Here is a 24,067-nt window from a genome sequence, read left to right as displayed (position 1 = left end):
AGAGCAGCACACAACTGTAAATAATATTGCAGTACACATTGGAGCTGAACCAACATACATACACAGGTCTGTAAATCATTCATCAAATTGTTCAATTTTAAAGACATTTTCAGTAAAATAAAGATTTAAACTTGTTTTATAAAATTTGCTTGAAAGATTTTGACAACTAGTTCAACATTTTTGTATGTAATGACTCAAGTAATGAAATGAGGACTATTAGTTTTATATGGAATGACTATTCAGCATTTACAAGTTTAGTTCATTTTGACTGACATGACATAAGCAGATGATAATGTTATAAACAGCAGAGAGTTGTAGGAAAGCAATTGATGCATGTCCAAAAGCATTCGCAATTTGTTGAAAAGAATGAGAAACTGCTAGGATGTGCACAAATGACTAATTGTTTTGAGAAATACATTACCTGTTGTGCAAATGTAAATAGTGTAGTGAGAAAGACCAAAAGCACCAAAGCGACTGAGAAAAACTGTAATACATGGGTTTGTTCTGGTGGTCACCCATATTTAAATAAGGGTAAGAGATATGCCAAAAAAGTGAATAAGTACTATAGGGGCGCCAAAACGCAGCTTGTAGGCGCGCGAAGAACATCAACAGAATACCGCCAAAACAATAATGCGTCTCTCCTTGCTGTTTGGATATTAACACCGAAATGAAGTTAGTTAGACACACACATTTGTTTCACTTTCTTGAATAAGCACAGTTTTAACTAAATAATAGTTTATTTGTTGTTTAACTACACATCTTTGTAGTAGTAATACCATCTTAATGTAGCTAAACCAGTGCACAATTAGTAGGAAAACTTAAGGGTATTAGTTACTCTAAATTGGCAACATCAGGACAATAGCTATAAAGCACGTGTTTAGATAACACCTCCTAATGGGCTCGTTAATAACCTGTAAATTGTTGAATCGCTTTACAGCTTCAATTCTTTTGTTCCTCATATCCTGAGCCATTTAAATGGGGTTGAAAGGCAGTGGGAGTGTGAAAACTGTCGACAGTGCTCATCCGGCCTGACGGGCTCACCGCTTCCTGCCTTCCGCGAACACCTCCTGCCCGTGAGCCATCCGCGCCTCCGGTCACATGACCGCCAATACTTTCAGCTAGCTGACAGTCAAAACATTTCCCGGAAAAACCGGTCTGAACAGAATGCGTCACACACACACACACAGAGAAAATTATATGTTTAAACATCTTTATTGTACAAAAGTGAGGTAGATAGACTTAATCATAACATCAAGATGTTTGTTGTATAGCTTATTTCACGTTGACCTGCACGAATATCCACAGATTGACTATCCTGGCCATTAACAAACCAGATCAAGTCTTCCACAATGGTTTTATGTGGATTCTTCAGCAAGTGAGTCAGTCAGTGTAACGACTGGACTGACAATCCAAATTCCTGACCAATAAATAAATAAAGTTCATGTAAATGTCCGCGGTGGTTTTCCCAGTCACACTTCTCGTCGAAGTACCGCGTCATATCCTGACTCAGAGAAAAATGACGGGCTGAACAAGCACCATTAGTCAGAATGTCCACAACAACCCAATACTCTCCTACTGTATGAGTAACCGGCTGTCACATTGTTCCACTGTGAGTAAAACTACCCACTGGCTTCTCAAGTGCCCTTAACACTGCCCGGTGGCAGTTCTGCGCCACAATCCGCTTCCAGTGGTGCGCAAAGTTCACTTGACAACTGAAGGGCTTCTGTTGTTTGTCTCTTCAAAAAGTGACAATTGTCCTTGGCATTGGCACGAGTGACAGCGAGTCCAGCGCCCTGCCGCAGTTAGCGGAACTGTTTTGAAGAACCCCCCTGACCTCCGCGCACTCCAGTTTGGCTTTTTTGCATGGGATGAAGTCTGAATCCGTGGCTGTTTTGCTTCGTCGCTTTCTGGAGTGACGGTCCGGTCTGGATGGGCTGCAGTTTTCTTTGTCCGCCGCGGGGTTGAGTGGATGCGGATGACCCTCGAGTCCGGACCTTTGCCCATCCTCGCTGGACTGCCCCGATGTCTCGCGCAAAGGTGTCGCCGTGGAGCTCGATGTGTCCATGGGCTCCTGAGTGTGTGATGTGCTCTCCTCTGTGACAGATTGTCCGCTTTTCTCGCTCATCAGTCGGGCTGAGTGGTAAATGTCCCTTGCAGATTTCATGACGAGCGTCAGCAACAGGCTCCGGTGGAGCCGAAGTCCGCCACGCTGGCTGCGCGAGCTGTACATTTTACCCAAAGCCTGGACCATTATCTGCTTGGCCTCTGCTGTGACATCCATTGTTCAATGCACTCTTAAGCACACAAATAATGTGCAGATGTATTTGTATGAGCTCAGTTTACTTTCACCGTGGTTTCATTCACTGAAGTAAACCTCAGCGTAAAGGCAGCGGGCTTTATATAGTTTTGGTGACGTATGCGCTTGACACTCGGGCTCCTCCCATGCCTTGAGGTTCTGTTTGAGGAAATAAGTCAGGACGTGTATCACACAGTTCCTGATGTAATCCTTCAGAGCATTTATGAAAATAGATAATTTCTAAACTAATCATCAGATTGCAAGCACAATAGTTTATCATCACTTGACCTTATAATATGGAAAGACCAATGCAACGTCAATGTAGCCTAAAATAAGATGGTGTTTATATTATTATATATTTATGGTGTTATTTTTCTGATAGTGTTATTAGTGCATTTTATTTTAAATTATTGATTAAAATCTAATAATTTTGATATTTTGTTACTATATATGTAGTGTATATATATAGTATACTATATATAATATATATACAGACAGACAGACAGACAGACAGATAGACAGATAGACAGATAGATAGATAGATAGATAGATAGATAGATAGATAGATCCCAGTTAAATGTGAAAAGTTTTTGCCCCTTTCTAAGTCTCGGTTGGAGAAGACACTTTCGTTCATGGTTATTGTTGGCTTCCTCATTCTCCTATGCCCATAAAAGGAACATCCGCCAGTTAGTCCGCTCTGTGGAAAACCCATGATGCGTGGGCGCATAGGCTACTTCCGGTTGCCTTATTTGTCTCAAAAGATTCGTCATAGCCAATAACTTCACATGACCCGAGAGCGTCGAGCTTCCTCTGCCCATTTACGGCGTCTATCCAGCTGTTTTCTGATAAAAGCCGTAACAGCTCCATTTTACGAACGCTGCATTCCCATATGTTGTTGAACTAACTATGTATTTATCAAGCGCGTTTCGTTTGAACGAATTCAATGTAGTGCTTGGACGAAGCAACCAACCATTAAATGCTTTGTTTATTAGTGCATGTCAAATGTTTAGACATGCTAACAGACATACCTTATTCACAGGCAAAAACACTGTAATAAGGAAAGACAAACACAGGCAATTGATTAAAAAATGAAACGACAAAATATCTGGTTTGCAGATTTAGTCAGACACTTCCTGCTCTTCATTCTTTGTGATCAAGTAAAGCTACAGCTCAGGGCCAGTTGTGATGAATAAGCTCTTAAACCTCTCAAGGTCCACAAGACAATAATGAATAGCCTGATACAGGAAAAAGAGTTCAGTTCCTTTTTTAATGGTCCTTAGAAAACTGGAGCTGTGTAAATACACTGCTTTCAATGTGTCGGATGCAGCAAACTGCCTTAATTCTGACCATCATGCTCTGCTCACTGATAAACAATATTATTCCAAAATTTTTTAGCTGAAATTTGCATTTAGATTATTTCACCAAAGTGTTATTATTAGGAAAAAGATCTGTGTTCCAGTGTTTTGTCGTCACTAAAAATACTTTGCACATGCATAGTTTTTAAACCAGGTGGCTTGGCTAGATTTTTAAGGACAGCTGCAAGATTGCTTATTGCTTAAAGATGGCTAATATTAAAATCTCAAATAAAGCTAGGATGTTGTGTTGTTTAGGGTTTTTTAATAACAAGAAAATCAGCCAATTGGATAGGGAAAATAATATAGCTTTTCCTAATCATTCATTTATTTTATTTTCAGCTTAGTCCCTTTATTAATCAAGGGTCACCACAGTGCAATGAAATGCCAACCTATCCAGCATATGTTTTAAACAGCGGATGCCCTTCCAGCTGCAACTCAACACTGGGAAACACCCATACACTCAATCACACGTACACGGACTATTTAGCTTACCCAGTTCACCTGTAGCTCATGTCTTTGAACTGTGGGGGAAACCGGAGCACCCGGAGGAAACCCACGCCAACACAGGGAGCACATGCAATCTCACACAGAAATGCAACTGACCCAGCCGAGGCTTGAACCAGTGTCCTTCTTGCTGTGAAGTGACAGCACTACCCACTGCGCCACCCTTTTTCTAATCACATACATTTTTTCTTTCTTGTTATAAATGTAACTTTTCCTTTTTCAGGAAATACTTCATATCTTAATCAAGTTACATTTGATTATGATATATGATAGACTATGATAGAGTTTTTAACTGATATAACTTACTATGCTGCATACTATACTGTAAAAATGCAGGGTTCCGCACAATTCCTGCACATTGTTCCAACACAAATGAAGTTAACTTAATATTTTTACAAATTTGAGTGGATTGAACTGCAATTAAGTTGTCCCAAAAAACCTCAGGAATTGTGCTGAGTCAGCCAATGGGCCCTACACTGTAAAACTACTGATAGCCTTATATGTTTTAAGCTGAATCAAATTAACCTTTTGAGTCCATTGAACTGATTTAAAACAGCTTGCATAACTTATAAAATTAAGTTAGAACATGATTAACTTAGCTAAATAAGTGAACTAAAACATATGCTGCCATGACTAATTCATAATATTTTTTACACTGTATACACAGCTAAAGCTTTAAAGCCAATGATAAACTTACAGTGAAAGCTAAATGTGACTATTTTCAATTTCACAAAGTTGTTATTACAATACATTCAATTAAATAGACTTAAGCATTAATTTAATTTTTCTAGCGTAAAAAGAGATAAAAGACTTGTAACCACTAGTGCCGTCTGTAGCAACAGGCTAGCACAGAAATTCCATTAAAAATACCCCCTTTACATTGTATATCTAACAGGCAGTGAAGATCGCTGATTTTTGAAGAAATCAGATCTTAAATTAAAAGACTGTTCTCATATAGCCCATTTTAAATTAGTTTGAAGAAGCAACAAAAATGTTTTTGAGTGTAAAAAAGAGCCAAACACAAAAACCTTTGTTACAAACTTTTATTAAGATATTCAGCTGTATCCTTTGACTTTTCTCTTACTCATTTTTTACAGTAGTTAATGTGCAATTACTTTTGATAATATTGGGTCACAGTTAGGGATTCACAAAGTTATTGGCACTTTGAACACAGACAGAATGGAGTGGATGAGCACTGGCGTTACAGGGTCACTGCATGAGCACAGCTGGGTATGGGTTACAACTCATGCTGAGAGTGCACGACTAACAATCAAACTTCATTAGTGCTTCTATGTAATATACAGTATATAGATTTGTATAGGGATGTAGTCATAGAAAGTGAGACACTGCATCGTAAAAAAGGTTCACAACCAGTTTGTTGTTTTGAGTGTTTAAGCAAACTGATGTCATCCCCCATCCTGTCTGTATTTCTTCGTAATTCATGATACCATGTATGGACAACTCGGTTATCCGGCTGTCAGACGTTACTTTACCAAAACATTTGCAAAGTTGGGTTTTTATTCATGATCATCATCATCTCATTTCAGGGGAAAGACTGAAAGCAGAGTGTTGGGGTGTGCTGGAAGAGAATGCAACACGCAGAGAAAGAGGTGAGAGTGTCTTCATGTTGTATGTCTGTTATTTAGTGGAATAGCAGTGCTGCATTCTGCTGACTTAGGTTGACAAAAAAAAAAAGTAGCGAAAACTGCAAGCTGAAGGGAAACCTGCAAAATGTGGCAAGTGCCCGGTTTCTGCCTTCGCAGAGAGGAGAGACAGTCGGCATTTATAAAAGAGTTCAATTTTTAATACATCGCTCCAAGCTCTCTCTCTCGCATGCTGTCAGCAATCCACCAGGTTACAAATTCACAATGATCTACAATGCACAAGTACCCCAACAAACTTTGTTACAAGGAAGAATGACAAGACTTATGGGCAGTTCAACTCTCACGCTCTTTCTCCAACCACACAGACGTCTGCCATCTATCTGCTCTCTGAGCTCCGCGACACAGTCAGACTGAATTGCAAGGTTCTGAGAAGCACGTCTATGAACGCAAACCCCAGAAAAAGGTGCTTTGCTCGGGCACAGAGAGCTGACAGATAGGCAGCATGATATGGACACTCGGGCCATCTTTTCTTCTTCTTTTTTTTAAATAATCAACACTGGTCCCTTCGTTCCCACTATATACTTCTCTTTAAAAAAAAAACCTTTCATACCAGGCGAGACTTAAGTTTTACTAACTTAAAATAAAAATTATAACAATCCTAAAAGGTGAAGTGTGTAATTAAAAACGGAATCGCAAAAATATTGATCTTGAACGCCATGGGTTGATGCTCCTTCAGGCTGGTTGTGATGCTCAAACAAACAGAGCAGCATTCTGACAGTGCCACAGAGCCACAGTGTTATACTTTTTGGGAGGGGGGGCGGGTATCAACCTACAAATGGCTTACTTCTATTATTTTTACACTGAAAATAATAATTACACACATCACCTTTTACTTCCCAGTACTAGAAAGGCCTTATTTGTGGCCAACAATAGTGATCGTTCTCAGCTACGACACCCCCTGGTGTTGACTGTAAGTAGTTAAATCTAAACCGCAGTAACAACATACAGACAGCAGGTGGCGTATGGACACAGCAGTTCCTCTCCAGCGACGCATGCAGCATATGTGATCTGTGCCATCAAAATGGAGGACGCATAAACACTGGCACAGTCATAGCCCGCGAGAGGAGAGAGAGGAGCGCTGCCGTTGCTCCACACCCCACCCAGATATACACATGCAGTCCGTCTCCCGCAGTCCTCCTCAAGGCACCAGTGACCCAGCAGGCCTTTAACATCTAAAGAATAGCACACATAGCACCAGTACATCCCTCACCATGGCCCCCCTAATTTCCCAGCACTTTAGTCGATAAAAAGAAATGAAAAAATACTCAGTACTCTATCATCAGTCAAACAACTCTATATTGTATCCTTAAAAAACTTGGCAAGTCAACTCTTTCACCTTGAATTAGTAGTAGTTGAAAAGTAAATACAGTACACGTGGTCTGCTAAAAGAAAAAAATAACAGATACGGAAATGACTACATGCACGTTCCCAGATGTTGATTTTGCAGGCTTGGCGAATGTTATACATTTCTACACAAGAGGCAATATTGTCTTCTGGTCCAAAAGAAAATTGAAGGAAAATAAACAAACAAACAAACGAGGTCACCGGTCAGACCTGAACCAGACTGCATTTAAGAAGTAAACTTGCCAGGAGTTCACTTTATTTGCTACAACTCTTGAGCCTGAAGACAAACAGAACTACAATTTCCAGATATCCAAACAGCAGATAAGCCAGACTTGGTTATGCAAATAAAAGGAAAAAAAAACATGAGCTAAAAACAAGAGGGGTGAAAGACCTAATGTAAGCCATCAATTAAAAAGATGAACGACCTGTTTAAAAAACGTGGTCAAAATCAGTTCAACAGTCTCTTCGATATTTACATCAGTATTCAGCACAGATGACCACAGACACAGGGGTGCATCCTGTTCCGGGCCAGATACCGACACATCCACGTCCACGAAGTTTAGTCCAAAAACCATCAAATACGCTCTACAAAAAAGGTGCACAATCCACCACTCTCCTCTACAAAAAAGGTGCAAAAAGCTCTAGTTCAGTCTACGAAAAGGTGCAAAGAGGTCCGTTTCCTCTGTCAGAATAGGGGGCGGCTACTGTATGTGTCCCAGGAGGTCAGTAGCACACAAAAAACAGGACTTACACAAACACACATGGCCTAATAACTCGGGCATGAAATATTAAAATAGCCTAAAGTATCGTGTTTCTGTTTTAGCGAGGCATGTGCATTTAAAACCTATGCCTGAGTGCACATTAAGACATCAACATGCAATCCCATTCAAATCTCGATGGAAATCTGGGATATGCAAAAAGTTCATGGGTTACAGCAAGCCTTCAGACAGCCGAATTTCCTTAAAAGCATCCATATGAGACATAAACACACCCTAAATCCTCGAATCAACACATCACCCACATGCAAACACACAGTGCCAACTATGTGCGAGGAATGTATACAGATGGTGACTTGTGCGGACACAGACATGCTTGCCTAAGCGAGCACAGACATACACATACGCACACGCAGCTGCCCAAACAGGGACATGGGCAACATGGAGAGACTTAATCATTCTGCTCCTCCTCTCCTGGGACACAGGCAATGTAAACCCTCCTCCGCTCCCAAACACACACACACAAAGTCAGGCCCAAACCTTAAGACAGTAAAGTGACTAACAATAAGAAGCACAACCTCCCTCCCCCCTGGGCTGTAAAAGCGTGTTTGTGTGCGATAACGGGGAGGGGGAAGAAAGCTAAAAAGGTTTACAGCTAAAAACACTACGTTTTGATGTCCTACACAATTCTTAAAATGATAGTTTAGTCAATTCTGTCATCGTTCACTCACCCTCATGCCAGTCCAAAGCGCTTTGACAAGTTTTGACATTTTGAATAATGTTTTGATCATATTTATGCACACAAAGACGAGTCAAGGGAGTCCATAATGGGTCATATTCAAACAGGTTTGGATCTACATGAGGGCGGGTAAATGATTAAATCTTCATTTTCAAATAAACTGTCACCTTAAATAATGAGAGCTGCAAATGGTACATCACTGGTCTACAGGTTAATCGAATTCAGCTACGGACACAATCGTGTTCCAAATACAAGCCAAGCACCAGTCTTTGAAATGTAAGATAATCCTTATGCAAAAATAGTCCTCGTTTTCTCACTACTTCCATTTAAAGCCCAATAACAAGGTGTCTCGAGAAACATTTAGGTAAAAAAAAAAAAAGTAGAGATTTTAAAACAATCCCCCTCACTCTCTTTCTTTCTCGAACTCTAAAGGTGCGAGCAGATAAATATATTTTTATCCTTTACAGTCCTTAATCATCTTTCACCAACTCTGGATTCATATAAAAAAATAACACACAGTGGAACAAGTGGAAGGGGGAAGGAGAAAACGGCGACATAAAAAACAAAGAACGTGGCAGACTAAGATCCCACATATATTTTGGGAGGAATGGAAGGAGAGGAGGAACTCAGATATTTTCCATTTTAGACAGTACGAGAGACAGAATATGCCACCTACTTCTCTTTCTCCTCTCCTCCCTCACTACTTTCTCCATCTGCTGTTCCTTCAGATCTTATGACAAGCATTTTTCCTGTCTCTCTCCTGGGCCAAATACAATCCGCTAGTCTGACATAGCCAGGTGCTACAAACTAATACATTCAAATTCAGTAGAGTGAGATCAGGGAACCTTACGCCTCCCGTCGCTATAATTTTCCTGGTCCTAATTATGCATTCCTATAGCATCGCTGACTAGATTTACTTGCCGAGCATGGAGGCAAAGGGGATCTTCTGTGCAAAAGAGGGTTATTCAGCAAAAACAAAAATGATTGAAAAGAAAATGGCGCCCCCTGACATAAACCCCCTATGTTCCTCCCAACACTAGACCGTGCTTTCTTCTCCAATCTCCTACCCGACTCTCCCTTTCCCATCCCAGGCAGAAGCAGCAGAGCCCAAGAGTCACGCAGCGGGGTGGGAGGTGGGCAGGAGGTGGGGCGGCAGAGGGGATGGGGCAGGGTTTTCCTCGCCGGGTCGCTCACTGAAACAAAGTGCCGTTGTCTCCGCCCACACCTTGCAGAGACTCGCCCGAGGATCCTCCGGTCTCCACGGAAGCGCCGCCCTCCAGGCTTGCAGTCTCGAAGGTGGGCTCGCCGCTGAGGCCGTCCGCTTCCATCTTGTTGCTGTCGGGGAGGAAACTGGCGTAGGCATCTCCCTCCGCCATCAGTAGCTTGAGCTTGGGGATCCAGCTCTTCCTCACCACGCGCCGAGCATTAGTGCACATATCCGCCGCGATGGCGTTCATCTCGCTCTCCTTAAAGCTGGTGGCAAAGTTCTGGCAGTAAACTGTTGATATAAAGGAGGGAGATGTTAATAAAACTAAAACTATAACAGTGTCCCAGTTCAACACCATCAAATGCAGACTTAAAGTATGTTCTTTGTTTCCCAGATAAAAACGATGGATTCTCCAAAGCCCAAACTATGCCAAGATTGATTACAAACTAGGCCTGGGCCAGTATACGATTCTGACGGTATGATAATCTTGGATAAATATATCACGGTTTTACAGTATTGCGATTACTGCTCTAAAATAGGTTCTTTTTTAAATGTCTAGATAAAAAAAAAAAAAAAAAAAAACTTTTTCCCCTTTTGAACTCAAAATATTTTATTTTAGGAATCTTTAAAATATGTTGGAGCAGTAAACATGTCAGGCTAAATAATTCAAATCAATCATTGACTTCTGCTGTCTTCATTAGGTTCCAAAACACATATTATTTTAGGTTCCAAAACACATATTATTTTACAATTTAAAACCGCATCTTGGATATCTTTTCTGCTGGAGATACTGTTCTTCTAAAAAAGTTAAAACAAACTAAAAAACAAAGACATATAAAAAAAAAATGTACAAACAACTAAGGAATAGTATAGTAGAATATTTTGGCGGTTTTAAAACCTTGACCTTTTTAAACCGCAGTATACCTTATATATAAAGAGTTATCGTCCCATGCCCATTATAAACTTGACATTTTCTTTTTCTTTTCGAACAGCAAAAATGCAAGGTTACACTTTTAAATATAAACTATTACATTTGAGCTTATTTGGACGTTGGTTTATATTTTGATCTTCATTGCAATTTTATAGTTCAAACTTAATATTAGAAACAAAGTGTCAAATATTTTATTAAAATACTATAAATACAATTTTATTGATTTGTGATTAATTATCAGTAACAATTAACAAACAAGGTGCTCAAATATGTGAGTTTCTAGGCATATGACACTGTTTATGCACTGATCAACAACATTTAGATGTAAATAATACTTTAATGGAATACAGGTCGTCCGTGGGGTCTTAAACAGTATTTAAAGTTGATAAATCAATTATGAGAAAATTAAGTCCTTAAAAGGTATTTTAAAAGTCTTAATCGTGTTGTTTAAATTTTGTTCAAGCGTTGTCCAAAGTGTTTGGCTCCAAAAAAGCATGAATATATTTGTTTTCCTCTTAATATTAACAGTGGCGTGCTCGATCCACCTGATCGGTTTGGGCCAGGGCGCGTCAGGCCAAGCTCCGTCATCTGGGTAATGTCACGTAATTTCCGACAAATGCGGGAAGGTAATGTGACACTCTCCACATGAAGCGAAACCATAGAGTGAAACAGACGGCAAAATGGGAAAATTTAAGTTTGCATACTCTTGGTTGAAGAAAGACGAGTATAAACAGTGACTGAAACCTGTCATTAAAAACAACACCATAATTTATTCTTTTAAACTTTGTTTTTTTCTGATTATCTGAGTTCTGCTGCATGGTTTTGCTTTATTGATTTATTGATTGAACTACAACTGTTTATTAACAACTGTTTGCTACTGATTAGAACTTCAAGTGACAATGAGGTCCTAAAATACTTTGAAAAAGTCTTATAAAGGTGTTGAAATTATCTTTAGGATTCCTGCATATACCGTGGGATAGTTCACTGAAAATAAAAATTTAAATCACTTACTCGACCTCATGCGGTTTTGAATCCTTATGGTTTTCGTTGCTTCAATCAACACAATAAATATATTTTAAAGAATATAGAAACCAGCAGCATTTAACATCCATAGTAAGAAAAAAAAAAAAACTATGGAAGCCAATGTCTTTCGGTTTCCATCGTTCTTTACAATATCTTCTTTTGCGTTTAACAGATGAAAGAAACTCAAAACAGGTTTGTAACAAGTGATGGATGGGAAAGAATTTCAGTGAACTATCGCTTTAAATAGAGACTTGAGATACATATGATACACAATGCAGCATTTTTATCTTGATATACTGGTGACAATACCAATACACCTTATAACATTGCTTATATATTCGAGCTGCAGTAACATCGTCTGCTACTTTAAATTAATGTGCCTGTAATGCTCAATTTGACATTGTGTTTTACATTTTGACATGAATGTTTTAGCATTCATCAGCTAAACACACACACAAAAAAAAATTGTTGTGAAAGTGAGTCCAGTGACTTCTCTATTCTTACAGAATTAAAACACACTCAATTTAAACTAGAATTAAAATCTGTGCAGTTGTAGTGCTTGGTGTACATAGCCATTAAAGTAGTAGGCAAGTAAGTTGCTGAGAGTTCTAAAATCATAAACTCACACTTGACTGCGTGCAACACTCGGCTGTCCAGCGGCTTACGGCTGGGGTCATTGGTGGAGGAACGGATGCCAGTTCCACAACTGTTGGCCAGCGTGCTCCTGTGTGTCATACAGAAATAGGAAAGCTAGAGGTGCCGCGGTTTCACTATTATAGCAGACAACACGAACTTTACTTAGACTTACCTGTCGAAAAAAGCAGCCAGCAGCCTCCTCAGAAGGACTTTGTGTCTTGTCCCAGCACTGACGTGACAGTTCATCAGCTGAGCTCGAGAGATGTACACGCTGGTGCCTGTGAACAATATATGTGAAAGTGTGAAACTGCATTCATATTAAATGTACTGAGGAAAGACATGCTAGCAGATCTATATTGAAACACTGACAAATGCTTCATGACTCATCAGTTCGCATGAATGCACACAGGTCCCAAAAATGAATGCTTAATGAATGAATACTAATCACACAAAGCTCGGAAAGACATGCAGCTCTCCTTATTAACACTGAAGATCATTCATGTGTGTTGGTAATGACTGTAACCTGTGAACTTTCAGTGCTGACTGTTTTATTAACAACCACGTTCTATTTATGTAGCTTTTCCACACCTGTATATGGTGGTTGTTTTGCTGCAACCTTTGTGTGATCATCACTCTGGCATTGTTATGAGCAAATTGCAGATACTTGTGAATTCTAACTTTAAATAAAAATGCTATACAAATACATCATCTAAGCCTATTAATATCTGAATTCAAAAATTAGTTAATTATGTTGTTTAACACTAGCAACAATTGATAAAAACTACTTTTAATCCAGCAGGGAACAGTGATATTGTACCTCTTTGAGACTGATGCACAACAATGACTACATTTACATGGACATCAGTAATTAAATTATTTGCCTTAATCTAAACAAGATAATAATATAATTAAAGTATTTACATGAGTTGCTAAATGTTTCGTTCATGGTCCTGTTTTACATGTTATAGAACATAATTCAATTAACGTCATTGCGTCACCACACTATCCGCATTTCCTCCAGAATTTCATGTAATTTTGGTTGTTTCATTTTTAATTTGTCGACTTTAACTGCAGTTTGGCACTTTCACTTTTATTCAGGAACATGTCATGCATGCCCCGATGTCAAACGAGATATGCGATGAGAGTATGAACTGCTGGAAGAGTGTAGGTTTAATGGAATTTGATACCGCACACTGCATTTGAAAAAAACCTCTGCATTTTACGATGCAGGTGTCTGTAGTTCTTCACTGACTCGGTAGATGCAGAGAATAGTGTCCAATAGTGTGTGTGTACAGACTATCTTGTCGCAAAATCCTTTATGACGGTGATAGTTTGATTAGGTGTTTGCATGTCCGTAGTGCACTTCAATAATGCGACTAAAATTGGCAGACCTTAATCCGATTTCTGTTATGTTTGATCATAACCTCAGTCAAACTAAATTAATGAAAAAAATAAATAAAATAAAAAAGACAGATTGTTTACATGGTAGACTCTTTATCAGAGTATTGTCTTAATCACATCAAAATCAATTATTGGTGTCCATGTAAATGTACTCATCGTGGTTCACATACAGAATGCTAGATTCTAGTGTTCACACAAGTCAGAATTTGGGTAAAGGGATAAAGATTAACATTGATGCCTTAAAACTAGTACAAATGACAAAAATAAAAAAATACTATATAAAATATAGTAAATATGTTGTTTAGTAGGTTCTTTCAATTATTTAAAAAAACAACAACTTTAAAATAAAGACTATACTGTCAATTAAAATAATTTCAAATAAGTGCTACCTATAATTTCAAAGGAATCACATGAATCAGTCATTGAAACTGTTGCCCGAAATATCTCTTACAGCTTTTAAAATGAAAAACTTTTATGCTGTTTCTTCTCTTTTTTTCTTTGGAAACCTTTTTTTATATGAATGGACAAAAAGTTTAAAAAGAACATAATTTAAACATTGTAGCTTACAAATCTGAAAGAATATAATAATCTTATAAGTTGAGTACTTTGATCAGTTTAATCCATAGGTCTCAAACTGGATTCCTGAAGGGCTGCAGCTCTGCACAGTTTTGCTCCAACCAAACACAGCTGATCCAACCAATTAAGGTTCAAGACTACTAGGCTGTTTCTCAATTTCAAGAACGCAGGAAGTGGACTTGTGTTCTTGTGGAGACCGGTCTTGCCAGGTGTCCTCGGAAGAACAAACTCGGAAGACCACGAGAACAGAGAACGCATCCTCTGAGGAATGAGATGCTGCATTCTTCCTGATGGTCACATGACCTTCACGGGTTTTAAATGGAAAATTATTTAAACATTACAGCATTCATATAACGATTCATTATTTTTTCCCCTTTTCAAAATGTATACCCTGCTTAAAAACATATTAAATATGCATTGCACAATATAAATAAAACTGATTTTAATACAAATTTCAGCAAACAAACACCCTTAATGTGTTTATTTCTTAATTAAGATGTTTATGGTAATGTTTATATTCATCGTTTCATTTAGGGAAACTTATGCTGCGCTTACCACCTCCAGTCGCTATTACTTCTGGGACTTTTTGAGCAAGATCAGTGCTCAAGTCTGCTTCGGTGTGTCCTCAGTATCAAGAACACATTCGGGAAGTTTCTTGCGTCCTCTGTTCTTGCGGTCTTAAGTATTGGAACTGAACTTGACGTTACACGAGGACGCAAGACAGCTGAAGAATGCATATTAAGAAACAGCCCTAGACTATTAAGCAGGAAGGTGGAGGCGGTTGGATATAAACTATGCAGAGCTGCGGCCCTCCAGGAATTGAGTTTGAGACCATTGGTTCAATCCAATGTGTAATCAAAAATGAAAACGAAAATCTAAACTTTTGAATAGTCAAACCATGAACATTTAAACCAGTTGACATGTAAATGTAGTAAATTGCATTTTCGTAGTTTTCAAATACAGTTATAAAATTTGGTCTATGATTGACAGTCTGTTTCTGTCTGATCATCAAGCAGCGGCTTGTTTAGTTTTCCAGGATTACAGATAAAGAGACTAAACAGCCGTTGGTCATAATCCTAAGAACAAAACCTGCCTAAAACTACATTTCAAAATCATTCAAAGGCTTATTTTCCATCATGCTCTTAATTAAACATTTTTGTCTCATTTCCATTTCTGCTTTTCCTCCTCCAGCTCTTTTGTATTTGTTCATCTTTTAATGACTTTCTGATGACATTTTTTTCCCCCAAAGTCCTTTTTATCGTTAGTCTGCTCGTCTGTTTCGATTCCTCATTTCATTTTCCACTTTATATTGCTTCATGTCTGGTCTTGCTCGTACACTTTCTTTTATCGTGTTTGTAAAGCACTTTGAGGTGCATGTTTATATATGTGACTGCTGTTTAAATAAAGTTCCAGCGATTAGCAGGATTCCTCTGTAATGTGTACTGAACAGATCCAGTCGGATGGCTGGGAGTCACATAAGGCCACGCTTTACAGCACACAAAAGCCTCCATTACTTTACAGTCACTCAACAAAACCTGTTCTACACCACAATACCAAAACACGGCTTCTCCAAACACTGTCAACCCATCAATCACCACCACAGATCATTTGCTTTTCATGGGCTATTGAACATGACTCAGTTGCATGATGCCGGTTTTACCAGCGATTTGTCTCTTCTATATATTACTTATTTTTGGCAGACAGTTCATAAGAGGTGATATGACGATTGCTTGACAACAAAAGAATGATTTATCTCACTGTAATACAACTTTGACTCAAGATTCGTTGATGCTTTGAGGGATTTTCTTAAGAAACGGGTACAATGATCTGACTCAGACCTGAAACGAGCTCCAGTTTCTCTGCAGGGTCACCTTCCTCATAAAGTTTGGGATGACAGCGGTTGCCAATCTGAGCGATGAGCTCGGCAGGGAGAGAGGCAAGATCCTGGCGGCCACGCATCCTGGGCCGTGTCTCTGAGTGGTCTGGGAGGGCCTCCACACGCTCTCCTGCTGAAAATAAGGGGGGAGAAGGGAAGTTTATAGAGAGCAGAGAAAGTGTGAAAACAAAAACGTGAGCTCAGCTCACGCAGTCTAGACATCATAAAGATTAAAACAGCACTCAAATCTTCTGACTCTCAAAAACCGACAGATAACACAGAGCTCTTGGGACTAAGACTAATAAAAGACCCGTGAAATCCAAAGGCATCAGAACACATTCAGTTTTCATGCAGTCTGAGAGAAGATAAGAAGACCTTCTGATAAAATATTCATGAGCTCCAAACAGTTGAAGCATTTAACAAAAAGTGTGAATTTAGCTATTGCTATTTAAGAAGCACAAAAGAAAGTAGGCAATAGCTGTTAAAACTTGTTAAAAAGGCAACCTCAAAAAAGCAGGAAACTGCCTACATTACAACACATACAGGATTATTGAAGTGCTCATTTGGAAAGTGTTAATTTAAAACTTAAAAATCAAAATCGTGTCATAAAACCTGTTTGACTTTTTTTCTTCTGTTGAAAAAAAAAGATGACGTCTGTGTCAATAAACATCAGTGTCATTATTCACTGAAATTGTTTTGGATTTGTAAACCTTTTCAAAATAAATCTGTTCATCCAGGTTACAAAACCAGTTTGAATTGTTCAATTATGAATCTGACCGACTTAATGATCACAACAGCTCACAAGATGCAAAGAGTAGAATTAACAAAAGCTACTGAGGAAGCAATTTAGTTTTTTATCCTTATTGTGAAGTACATTCTAGTACAGTGGATGAGTGAAAAGAATACGAGTCTTGGTTCTTTGCATCAGTGCTTGCATGGCTTTTGTGTCGAAGTTGCAATCAACTACATACAATAACTGCAAGTAACTGCAAAAAAAAAAAAAAACATTGAAAACAATTGCTCATATATATATATATATATATATATATATATATATATATATATATATATATATATATAGAGAGAGAGAGAGAGAGAGAGAGAGAGAGAGAGAGAGAGAGAGAGATTAATAAAATAATCACATTTAGTAATAAGATGCATATTTTATCTAATGTCGAGGTGTTACTGCAAATTTAATTTGGTGTCTGCTATCAAATGGCTTCAGGAGATTTACACTCTTAGTAATAACGATTCTCTTTCAGAATCACTGGCTCCGTGAAGAACCCTTAACAACTATATATAATATTTCCATTACACAATAGGTGTCGTGTAAAAAGTATCAGTAAATGTTCCTCAAAATAAGACAAATGGTTGTACTACCACACCAGTGAAAACCCTTTTTTAAACATAAAGTCATATTGATAACTATGGTGAATAGTGACTTCTGATTGAGTAATTTAAAGTTCTGATCTGCATTCAGTGTAAATCACATGGAAAAGACAACCATGCAGAATAACCATACACAGTTCAAATGTCACCTCTTTTTTCCACAGAAGCAAAAGTCATCATACAGGTTTGGAACAACATGAGGGTGAGTTGATTATTATTATTTTCATTCACACTGTGGACTCACCTGTAGCGCCCACGTTGAGCATGCTGTACATGGTGTACATGTTGCAGATCTGCCTGTACTGCTCTTCAGTGCCATCATCCACTGCTTCCTCCTCTTCCTCGTCATCATGGTAAGATATGGGCGAATCACTGGCATAGGCACTCAAAGTACCAGGGCTGGTGCCTTCAGGGGTGGCACTGCTTGTTCCATTGCCATTGGTGCTGCCACTGCCTGCACCATGGCCTCCTGTACCCATTCCCAGACCCATACCAAGTCCTCCCATGCTACCTTGCTGCTGAATGGCACTTCCACGTGCCATCTCTTGGGAAAAACGAGCTGCCTTCCTCATTCCTCCTCCACCGGCAGCTCCTAAGCCTCCACTGCCTTCCCGATTGCTTCCTTCCCAGAGCCGCTTGGCCACCGGTGTGCACACCACTGAATAGGGTGAAGTCTCCGGCTGCTCCGTCTTCACTCGAGACACCAGAGGCAATGGGGTCAAGCAGGAAGCTGGCCGACTGGCCGCCGTAGCCACCACCCCAGCGCCACCATTTGCTGCAGCCCCTGCAGCAGTCTGGGTAACTGGGCTCTGAGGCTCTGAAGGGGGGGTTTCTTCAGTATGGAGGCCCTGTGAGTCACAGCTGGGTGAGCTGACCTTCAAGAAGAACTCTGTGCCCTTCTCCATGATCTGCTGGATCTGGAGGAAACCAGCCGTGTACATTAGGAGGAATTGGTCTCCGACGTTCATGCTGAGGCGTCCGGTGTAGCAGAAGGCCAGGATCTGCTGAAAGCTCTGCGGCTGTACAGCCGGGGGCAACTCCACCACCGTAGGGGTTTTGCTGCCCGCACTGCTGTTGAAAAGGTCACGGAAGTAGGAGCTGCTGGCCGCCAGCACGGCGCGGTGGGCTTTAAAGGTGTGGCCTTTCACCACCACGGACACATCGCAGTACAGGCCCTGCAGCCGCTGCTCATTCAAACACTCCAGGACATTGTTGCCGAAGTTCGGGATCGCCATCTGAAGGGTCTGAGCCATGGCGCTATGGCCAGCACCACCAGAGAAATCTGAGCAGCACCGGAGGAAGAGAAGGAGGGAAAGACAGATGGAAGAGAAAGAAAGAGATCTTTGTCAGCGGCATTCTCTCAGCAGCACAGTAGTTCATCCCTGAAGACCCATTGCAAACCATCATTTGCTTCTGAAGCAGTAAAATCCACTGAATCCAACACAATTTATTGCAAAGACACAAACAGCTACCGGCAACAGACTGTTACATAAAAAGGTGAAATGTATAAGACCCTTGGGATGAGCTTGTAGGCAACTTCAGTAGACTGGCCTAAAACATGCGAACTCTGAAAAATAATAGGGGGGGTTGGCAATCCGCCTCTGAAATCCTGTGAGCTGGATGTGACTGCTAATCTGAATGAGATGGTGATTCAGCTGAGACAGAGATAAAATGGCACTCTTTACAGTACTACAGCAGGGAGGGAGAGAGGGGGAGAGCGCGAGAGAGATACTAAACCAGTGATTGAGGTCATAGTTGAGGAAGAGGGTGGAAAACAATGGGCTTTGACTGACACTGCAGTCAGTCTTATTACTGCTAAATGTGACACCATGAGCAAAGCCATCATTACAGCTCACAGCCATGCTGCCGGGGAAATTCATTATGAGGGTTTAACCTGCACTTTCTACATTAAAACACAGTGTCCAACACACTGCTACTGAGTTTAAAAGTAGTCTTTTAGATTTCTCATTTTTAAAGGAAGAACCACTTAAAATTGTGGGGAGGATAATTTAATGAGTCAGCAAAATGAGAAGAACATTTTGGGAAATCATGCATTAACATTTAGCAATCCCCATAAAAAACGACAGCTTATTATTCATAAAACATTTGGAGAAGTAAAAAACAGCCCTCAAATGATGTCCAACACGTCAGAATAACACTCAGATGTGATATACTTCACACATCAATATCAGACAGTGTTAGGCAGAACATCTGGGCACATGTTTCCCACACAAGCCATCACATTAAAAATCACTGAATCTGATCTGATCACACAGAACTAACAGGACGTTCATGGTAAAAGAAGTACCCTCTTTGTCTGACTTCAGGCTCGCTCCCCCCTCCCTTGCATGCACACACACACACAAACCATAGACATCAGACAAAACGGCTTGTTTACAGTTGGCCAGAGAGCAGTGGCACACATACACACTGAGAGGCCCAGGGTTTATTTAAGAAGCTTTCCCTCGGGGTGGGGGAGGAGAGGGACACCTTAGGTAGAGCGATCACAATGCGTGAGGAGGGAAACACTAACCTTTTAAAGAGTTTACTCACAACCCAAACTGCACATATGAGACTTTCAAAAAGGCATCATACTGTAACCAATGAAGCTTGAAAGCATCAATCATATATAAACTAAAACACAGAAAAAGTAAACTAATAAAAAAAAATAGTTTGCTTAATGATCATCCGTTTTATGAAATTAATCTCAATGACAAAATCCTTACTTTAACTAGTTGAAACCCAGTTTTAGGCAGTCAATATAAAAAAACAGCCAAGTCGACTTGAATTTCAAATATTGAAAATCAAATTACCAGACTGTGGCCATCATTTAATAAAGTAATTGGCATTTTAGTTACTATTACCTTAGGGCTGGGCCGATAAACGATATTATATTGGATCACAATAAAATTTGTCAACAACAATGATAAGCTCTGGACTTTTTTACTCTATATTGATCTAAGAGTCAATCACAGAGCAGAAATGTGCCACAATGGGAATCTAAAAGTGCTGATATTAGAGATGTAGGCATGCGCCGGTATAAGATTCTGACGATATAATAACCTTGGATAAAAATAATACGGTTGCATGGTATCACAGTATCGATATTACTGCTCCAAAATAAAAGCTCCAACCTATGGCACGCTTTTCGTTTGTTTATTGTCAGCGTTTTACGAGACGTTTCTCCGTATTCAGACCCAATCGATTTTCACTGGCGTCAAGCAAAAAAGGATGCAAGATCACTCTTGACGTTAAATGGCATTACACAACTTTAAGCTTCCGACACCCGCTTATAAAACAGAAGAAGAGGAGGAGAGGAAGTTCACACGCTTGCTGTTAAAGTTACGGGTGACTCGAATAAGCATGGATGGTTCAAGCAGCAACTCTAGCAATGAAGAAATGATTATTGTTCACAAGAGGAATAAGCAAAGAAACGTTCAAATCGCCTCTGGGCATCTTCTTCAATGTGCGCTCGCATTGACATTTTGCACTTGAGCGCCTCCAAGTGCTGTTTACTGTAACTTCAGCAGCTCTGTGCACATGAACAAAAGTGCCGATCTGATTGGTGGAGAAGGTTTTGACGCAGCACGTCAAAACAAAAAAACGAGCATGAGGCTTTTTTTTTAAAATGATGATTTTGCACCTGGCGTTTTGCGCATTGGTGTGCACGATCACATGGACGCCCTTTGTTTAGTCACGAGGTGTTAAACGTCGACGGAAAACGCAAGCAAAAAACGTCTCGGTGTGCACGGGCCTTAAGTTATTTTTAAATGTTTGGGCAAAAAACAGCAACTTTTTCCCAATTAAACACTATATATTTTATATTAAGAAATATGTAAAGTATTTTGGACCAGTAGCTTTTGATGTGGATATTCCTTTTCTGCTGGATGTACTGTTGCCCTAAAAACCTAAATAAAATAGTTGTGAAAAACATGCTAGAAAAAAAATATACCTTAAGAAAACCTTGGCGGTTTTAAAACCTTGACATTTCCAAGCCACGGTATACCTTGAAACCGGTTATCATCCCATGCCTATAGAGATGTACTGAATTTTCAGCCACCGAAAATTTAGCAGCCAAAAATGTGTTATGCCATTTAATGAGCTCTCTAATTTTGTGGCTACAGTCATTGTTAGGGTACTCTCTTAAATCTGAAAGCATTAACAATATATATATCATTATTATGCAAAATATTAATCAAGATTGCATCTTTGCCATATCACCCAGCCCTACTATTACCTTTCTTTAAATAGGGAAAAACTCAGCGATACTTTATATTTAGGGCTGCTTTTTATAGGAAACATAACAAAACAGTTCAAGACAGTAATAATAAAATATAAAGATAGTCATCTCACATATATTTAAATCACCGGGACAAAAGTATGCTGCACTAAATAAAACAGTTTTGATGAATTAGCTTATAAAATGTTACACACTTTTATATTATGATTTCAAATATATCACATAAACGGTTAAAATTCTGAAATATAATATGACTGGGGCCTCTTGAAAAGTTTACTCATACATACAAAAGGAACAACTCAGCTATAAAATGCTGTCTAATACTGTGATGCCAATCCCGTGTGATGGTAGTACAGAGGCAGCCATTGAACATACGACGGTGCATAAACTAACTCTAATCAAACAATGCAGAACAGTAGAGGGAAACGTAGGAGAAACATTAAGAGCAAACCTTTGGCCGCCAGACCTGCCAGTAGAGCTGTGTTATGAGGCTCTGTCGGCGGCAGGCTAACCGTGTGTCAGTCAATCTGCCCGTCCGTCCGGAGTTCTCCGCTGGCACGGGCCGTTGAAGAGCGATGGCAAAAGCGCCCACTATGAGCCACTCTGTCAGAAATGCAGCACCTACATGCGAGCAGCGAGCACAAACGCCGCGACGCAACGAGGATCGCAAGTTTGCTGCTCTTGTCCCGTCTTTACCAATGCGGAGCGAGCGTGCCTACATCCTCGGGCCTAGACGGGTCCGTCTCGAGCGCGGCACCGCCGAAATAAGGGTTCGCCCCGTTCTCCACGCCACTCAATTACAACGGCAACACTCAAGAATCTCCTACGACTCAACGTGCAGTCCGTTACTGGCAGCCGAGCGCATACTTTTCAGTCCACGGGATTTCAAAGTTAATGTTCCATAGCGATTTCGCGCTAGTTCGGATACCCCACCTTATCTTATTTCACAGACATCAACAGGTCATCCCGGGACAAATGCACGAACTGGGGGCGAGCCAGACTGAACCAGCGCTGACAGTAGGGGGGGTCAGCTCGACTCCGCCAATAAGAAAATGACTGAAGTACTCGTCGCCACAACAACATCAATCACGCTCAAAGTGGTACCTCCAGATGCAACGGCCAAATATCAGCCTTTTGGCAAGCAGATGAGAAAGATCCCGGAAATCGGCGTTTTAAATTAGCCAGATCGAACTCCGGAACATCTGCCAGCACGCGCGTTCAGCCATGTCAGTGAGGTCGGTGAAGTGGTTAAACTTTTTTTTGTTGGTACCATTAGTCTGCGCCCATCCCCCACCGCACACCTTCCCCAAAACAATGCCCCCCAAACACCTCAAAGCCAGCGGATTTCGGCCAAAATGCCAGGACAGCAGCTTGCGGCGACGCGCCGCCTCTCAAGGCCCGCTGCGGGCGCTCGAAGGCAGGATACTCACCCCTTAGCTGGAGGCCGTTTCAAAGTGTTTCAATGGAGTCCGACGCGCTCGCTCTCCTTCACTCTCTCGCCTCGTCTGTCTCGCGCTGGAAACAGCCATTCATTGTGGGCATAGGCGCGAAGTCGATCGCAGAGCCATCGAGCGCGAACTCTTTTTCCAGCGGGATACGGAGCGCAGAGCCACTGATCATGCATAGACTAGACATGACTCCCCGTCGTCACTCAATCGCATGATCATCACAGGCGCAGCCTCAATGCCAGGAGACCTATCCAGCGTCGAGATGTATTTGCGCATAGGCTGGCACAGCAACAGCGAAAAGAGCCACCGCCTCGTTTCCATACGTGCGCAAAAAGTAGGCCATGCCTCTACGTCTCGCCAGACAGATCCCCAATATAGAGCAGGCAGAGAACGCCATGAACTCCGCGAGGGAGCGTTAACGGGAACATCAAATAAAGTTTGCTTATATCGAAGACACGTTATTTCACCGCGTCCCGAAAGGATTAGCCTACCTAAATGGGATGCGCTTGCTTTAAAGATTCCTCGCGTGTTTAGGAATTCCTGTATCATCCATTACGATGTTAAACAATAACCAATGAAAAGGCCAATTGAGTTTGAGGGCGATTATTGATTTAGAAAGGCTGTTTATTAAAATATGTACGTTACATACTCACTGATGGCTCGAACAATCCATGTAAGTTTGCCCGCACCGTGAGAAAAGCACAAATCTGCAGGTCACATAC

The 24,067-nt window shown here is 40.4% G+C and overlaps 2 protein-coding genes across 12 annotated transcripts; both read right to left on the bottom strand.

Moving 5' to 3' along the window:
• Positions 1-1,193: 1,193 nt before the first annotated feature.
• Positions 1,194-2,375, bottom strand: ier2a (immediate early response 2a). The gene has a single exon (NM_001142583.3). The coding sequence runs from the start codon at positions 2,279-2,281 to the stop codon at positions 1,739-1,741; it is 543 nt and encodes a 180-aa protein (NP_001136055.2). The 5' UTR covers positions 2,282-2,375; the 3' UTR covers positions 1,194-1,738.
• A 2,809-nt stretch (positions 2,376-5,184) lies between these two features.
• Positions 5,185-24,067, bottom strand: nacc1a (nucleus accumbens associated 1, BEN and BTB (POZ) domain containing a). Of its 11 annotated transcripts, none has more exons than XM_073935481.1 (6): positions 23,995-24,067; positions 17,902-18,939; positions 16,231-16,401; positions 12,588-12,693; positions 12,406-12,503; positions 5,185-10,116 (listed from the first exon to the last, which is right to left on the bottom strand). In XM_073935481.1, exons 2-6 carry the CDS (start codon positions 18,908-18,910, stop codon positions 9,809-9,811), a joined length of 1,692 nt encoding a protein of 563 aa, XP_073791582.1. In that variant the 5' UTR covers positions 18,911-18,939; positions 23,995-24,067; the 3' UTR covers positions 5,185-9,808.

This window comes from Danio rerio, chromosome 3 (assembly GCF_049306965.1).
Source record: "Danio rerio strain Tuebingen ecotype United States chromosome 3, GRCz12tu, whole genome shotgun sequence".
Taxonomy (NCBI): Eukaryota; Metazoa; Chordata; class Actinopteri; order Cypriniformes; family Danionidae; genus Danio; species Danio rerio.
Note: the sequence above shows the minus strand (reverse complement) of the source record. Positions and strands in the feature narration are given on the sequence as shown.

Bases quoted from the DNA above. Each gene is read 5' to 3' on its own strand.
- ier2a (NM_001142583.3), bottom strand. From the start codon at position 2,281: ATGGATGTCACAGCAGAGGCCAAGCAGATAATGGTCCAGGCTTTGGGT.
- nacc1a (XM_073935481.1), bottom strand. From the start codon at position 18,910: ATGGCTCAGACCCTTCAGATGGCGATCCCGAACTTCGGCAACAATGTC. The intron at 12,694-16,230 runs GTCTGAGTCAGA...TATTGTTCACAG, and splicing joins GAAACTGGAGCTCGTTTCAG to GCACCAGCGTGTACATCTCT. The intron at 12,504-12,587 runs GTAAGTCTAAGT...TATGACACACAG, and splicing joins CTGGCTGCTTTTTTCGACAG to GAGCACGCTGGCCAACAGTT.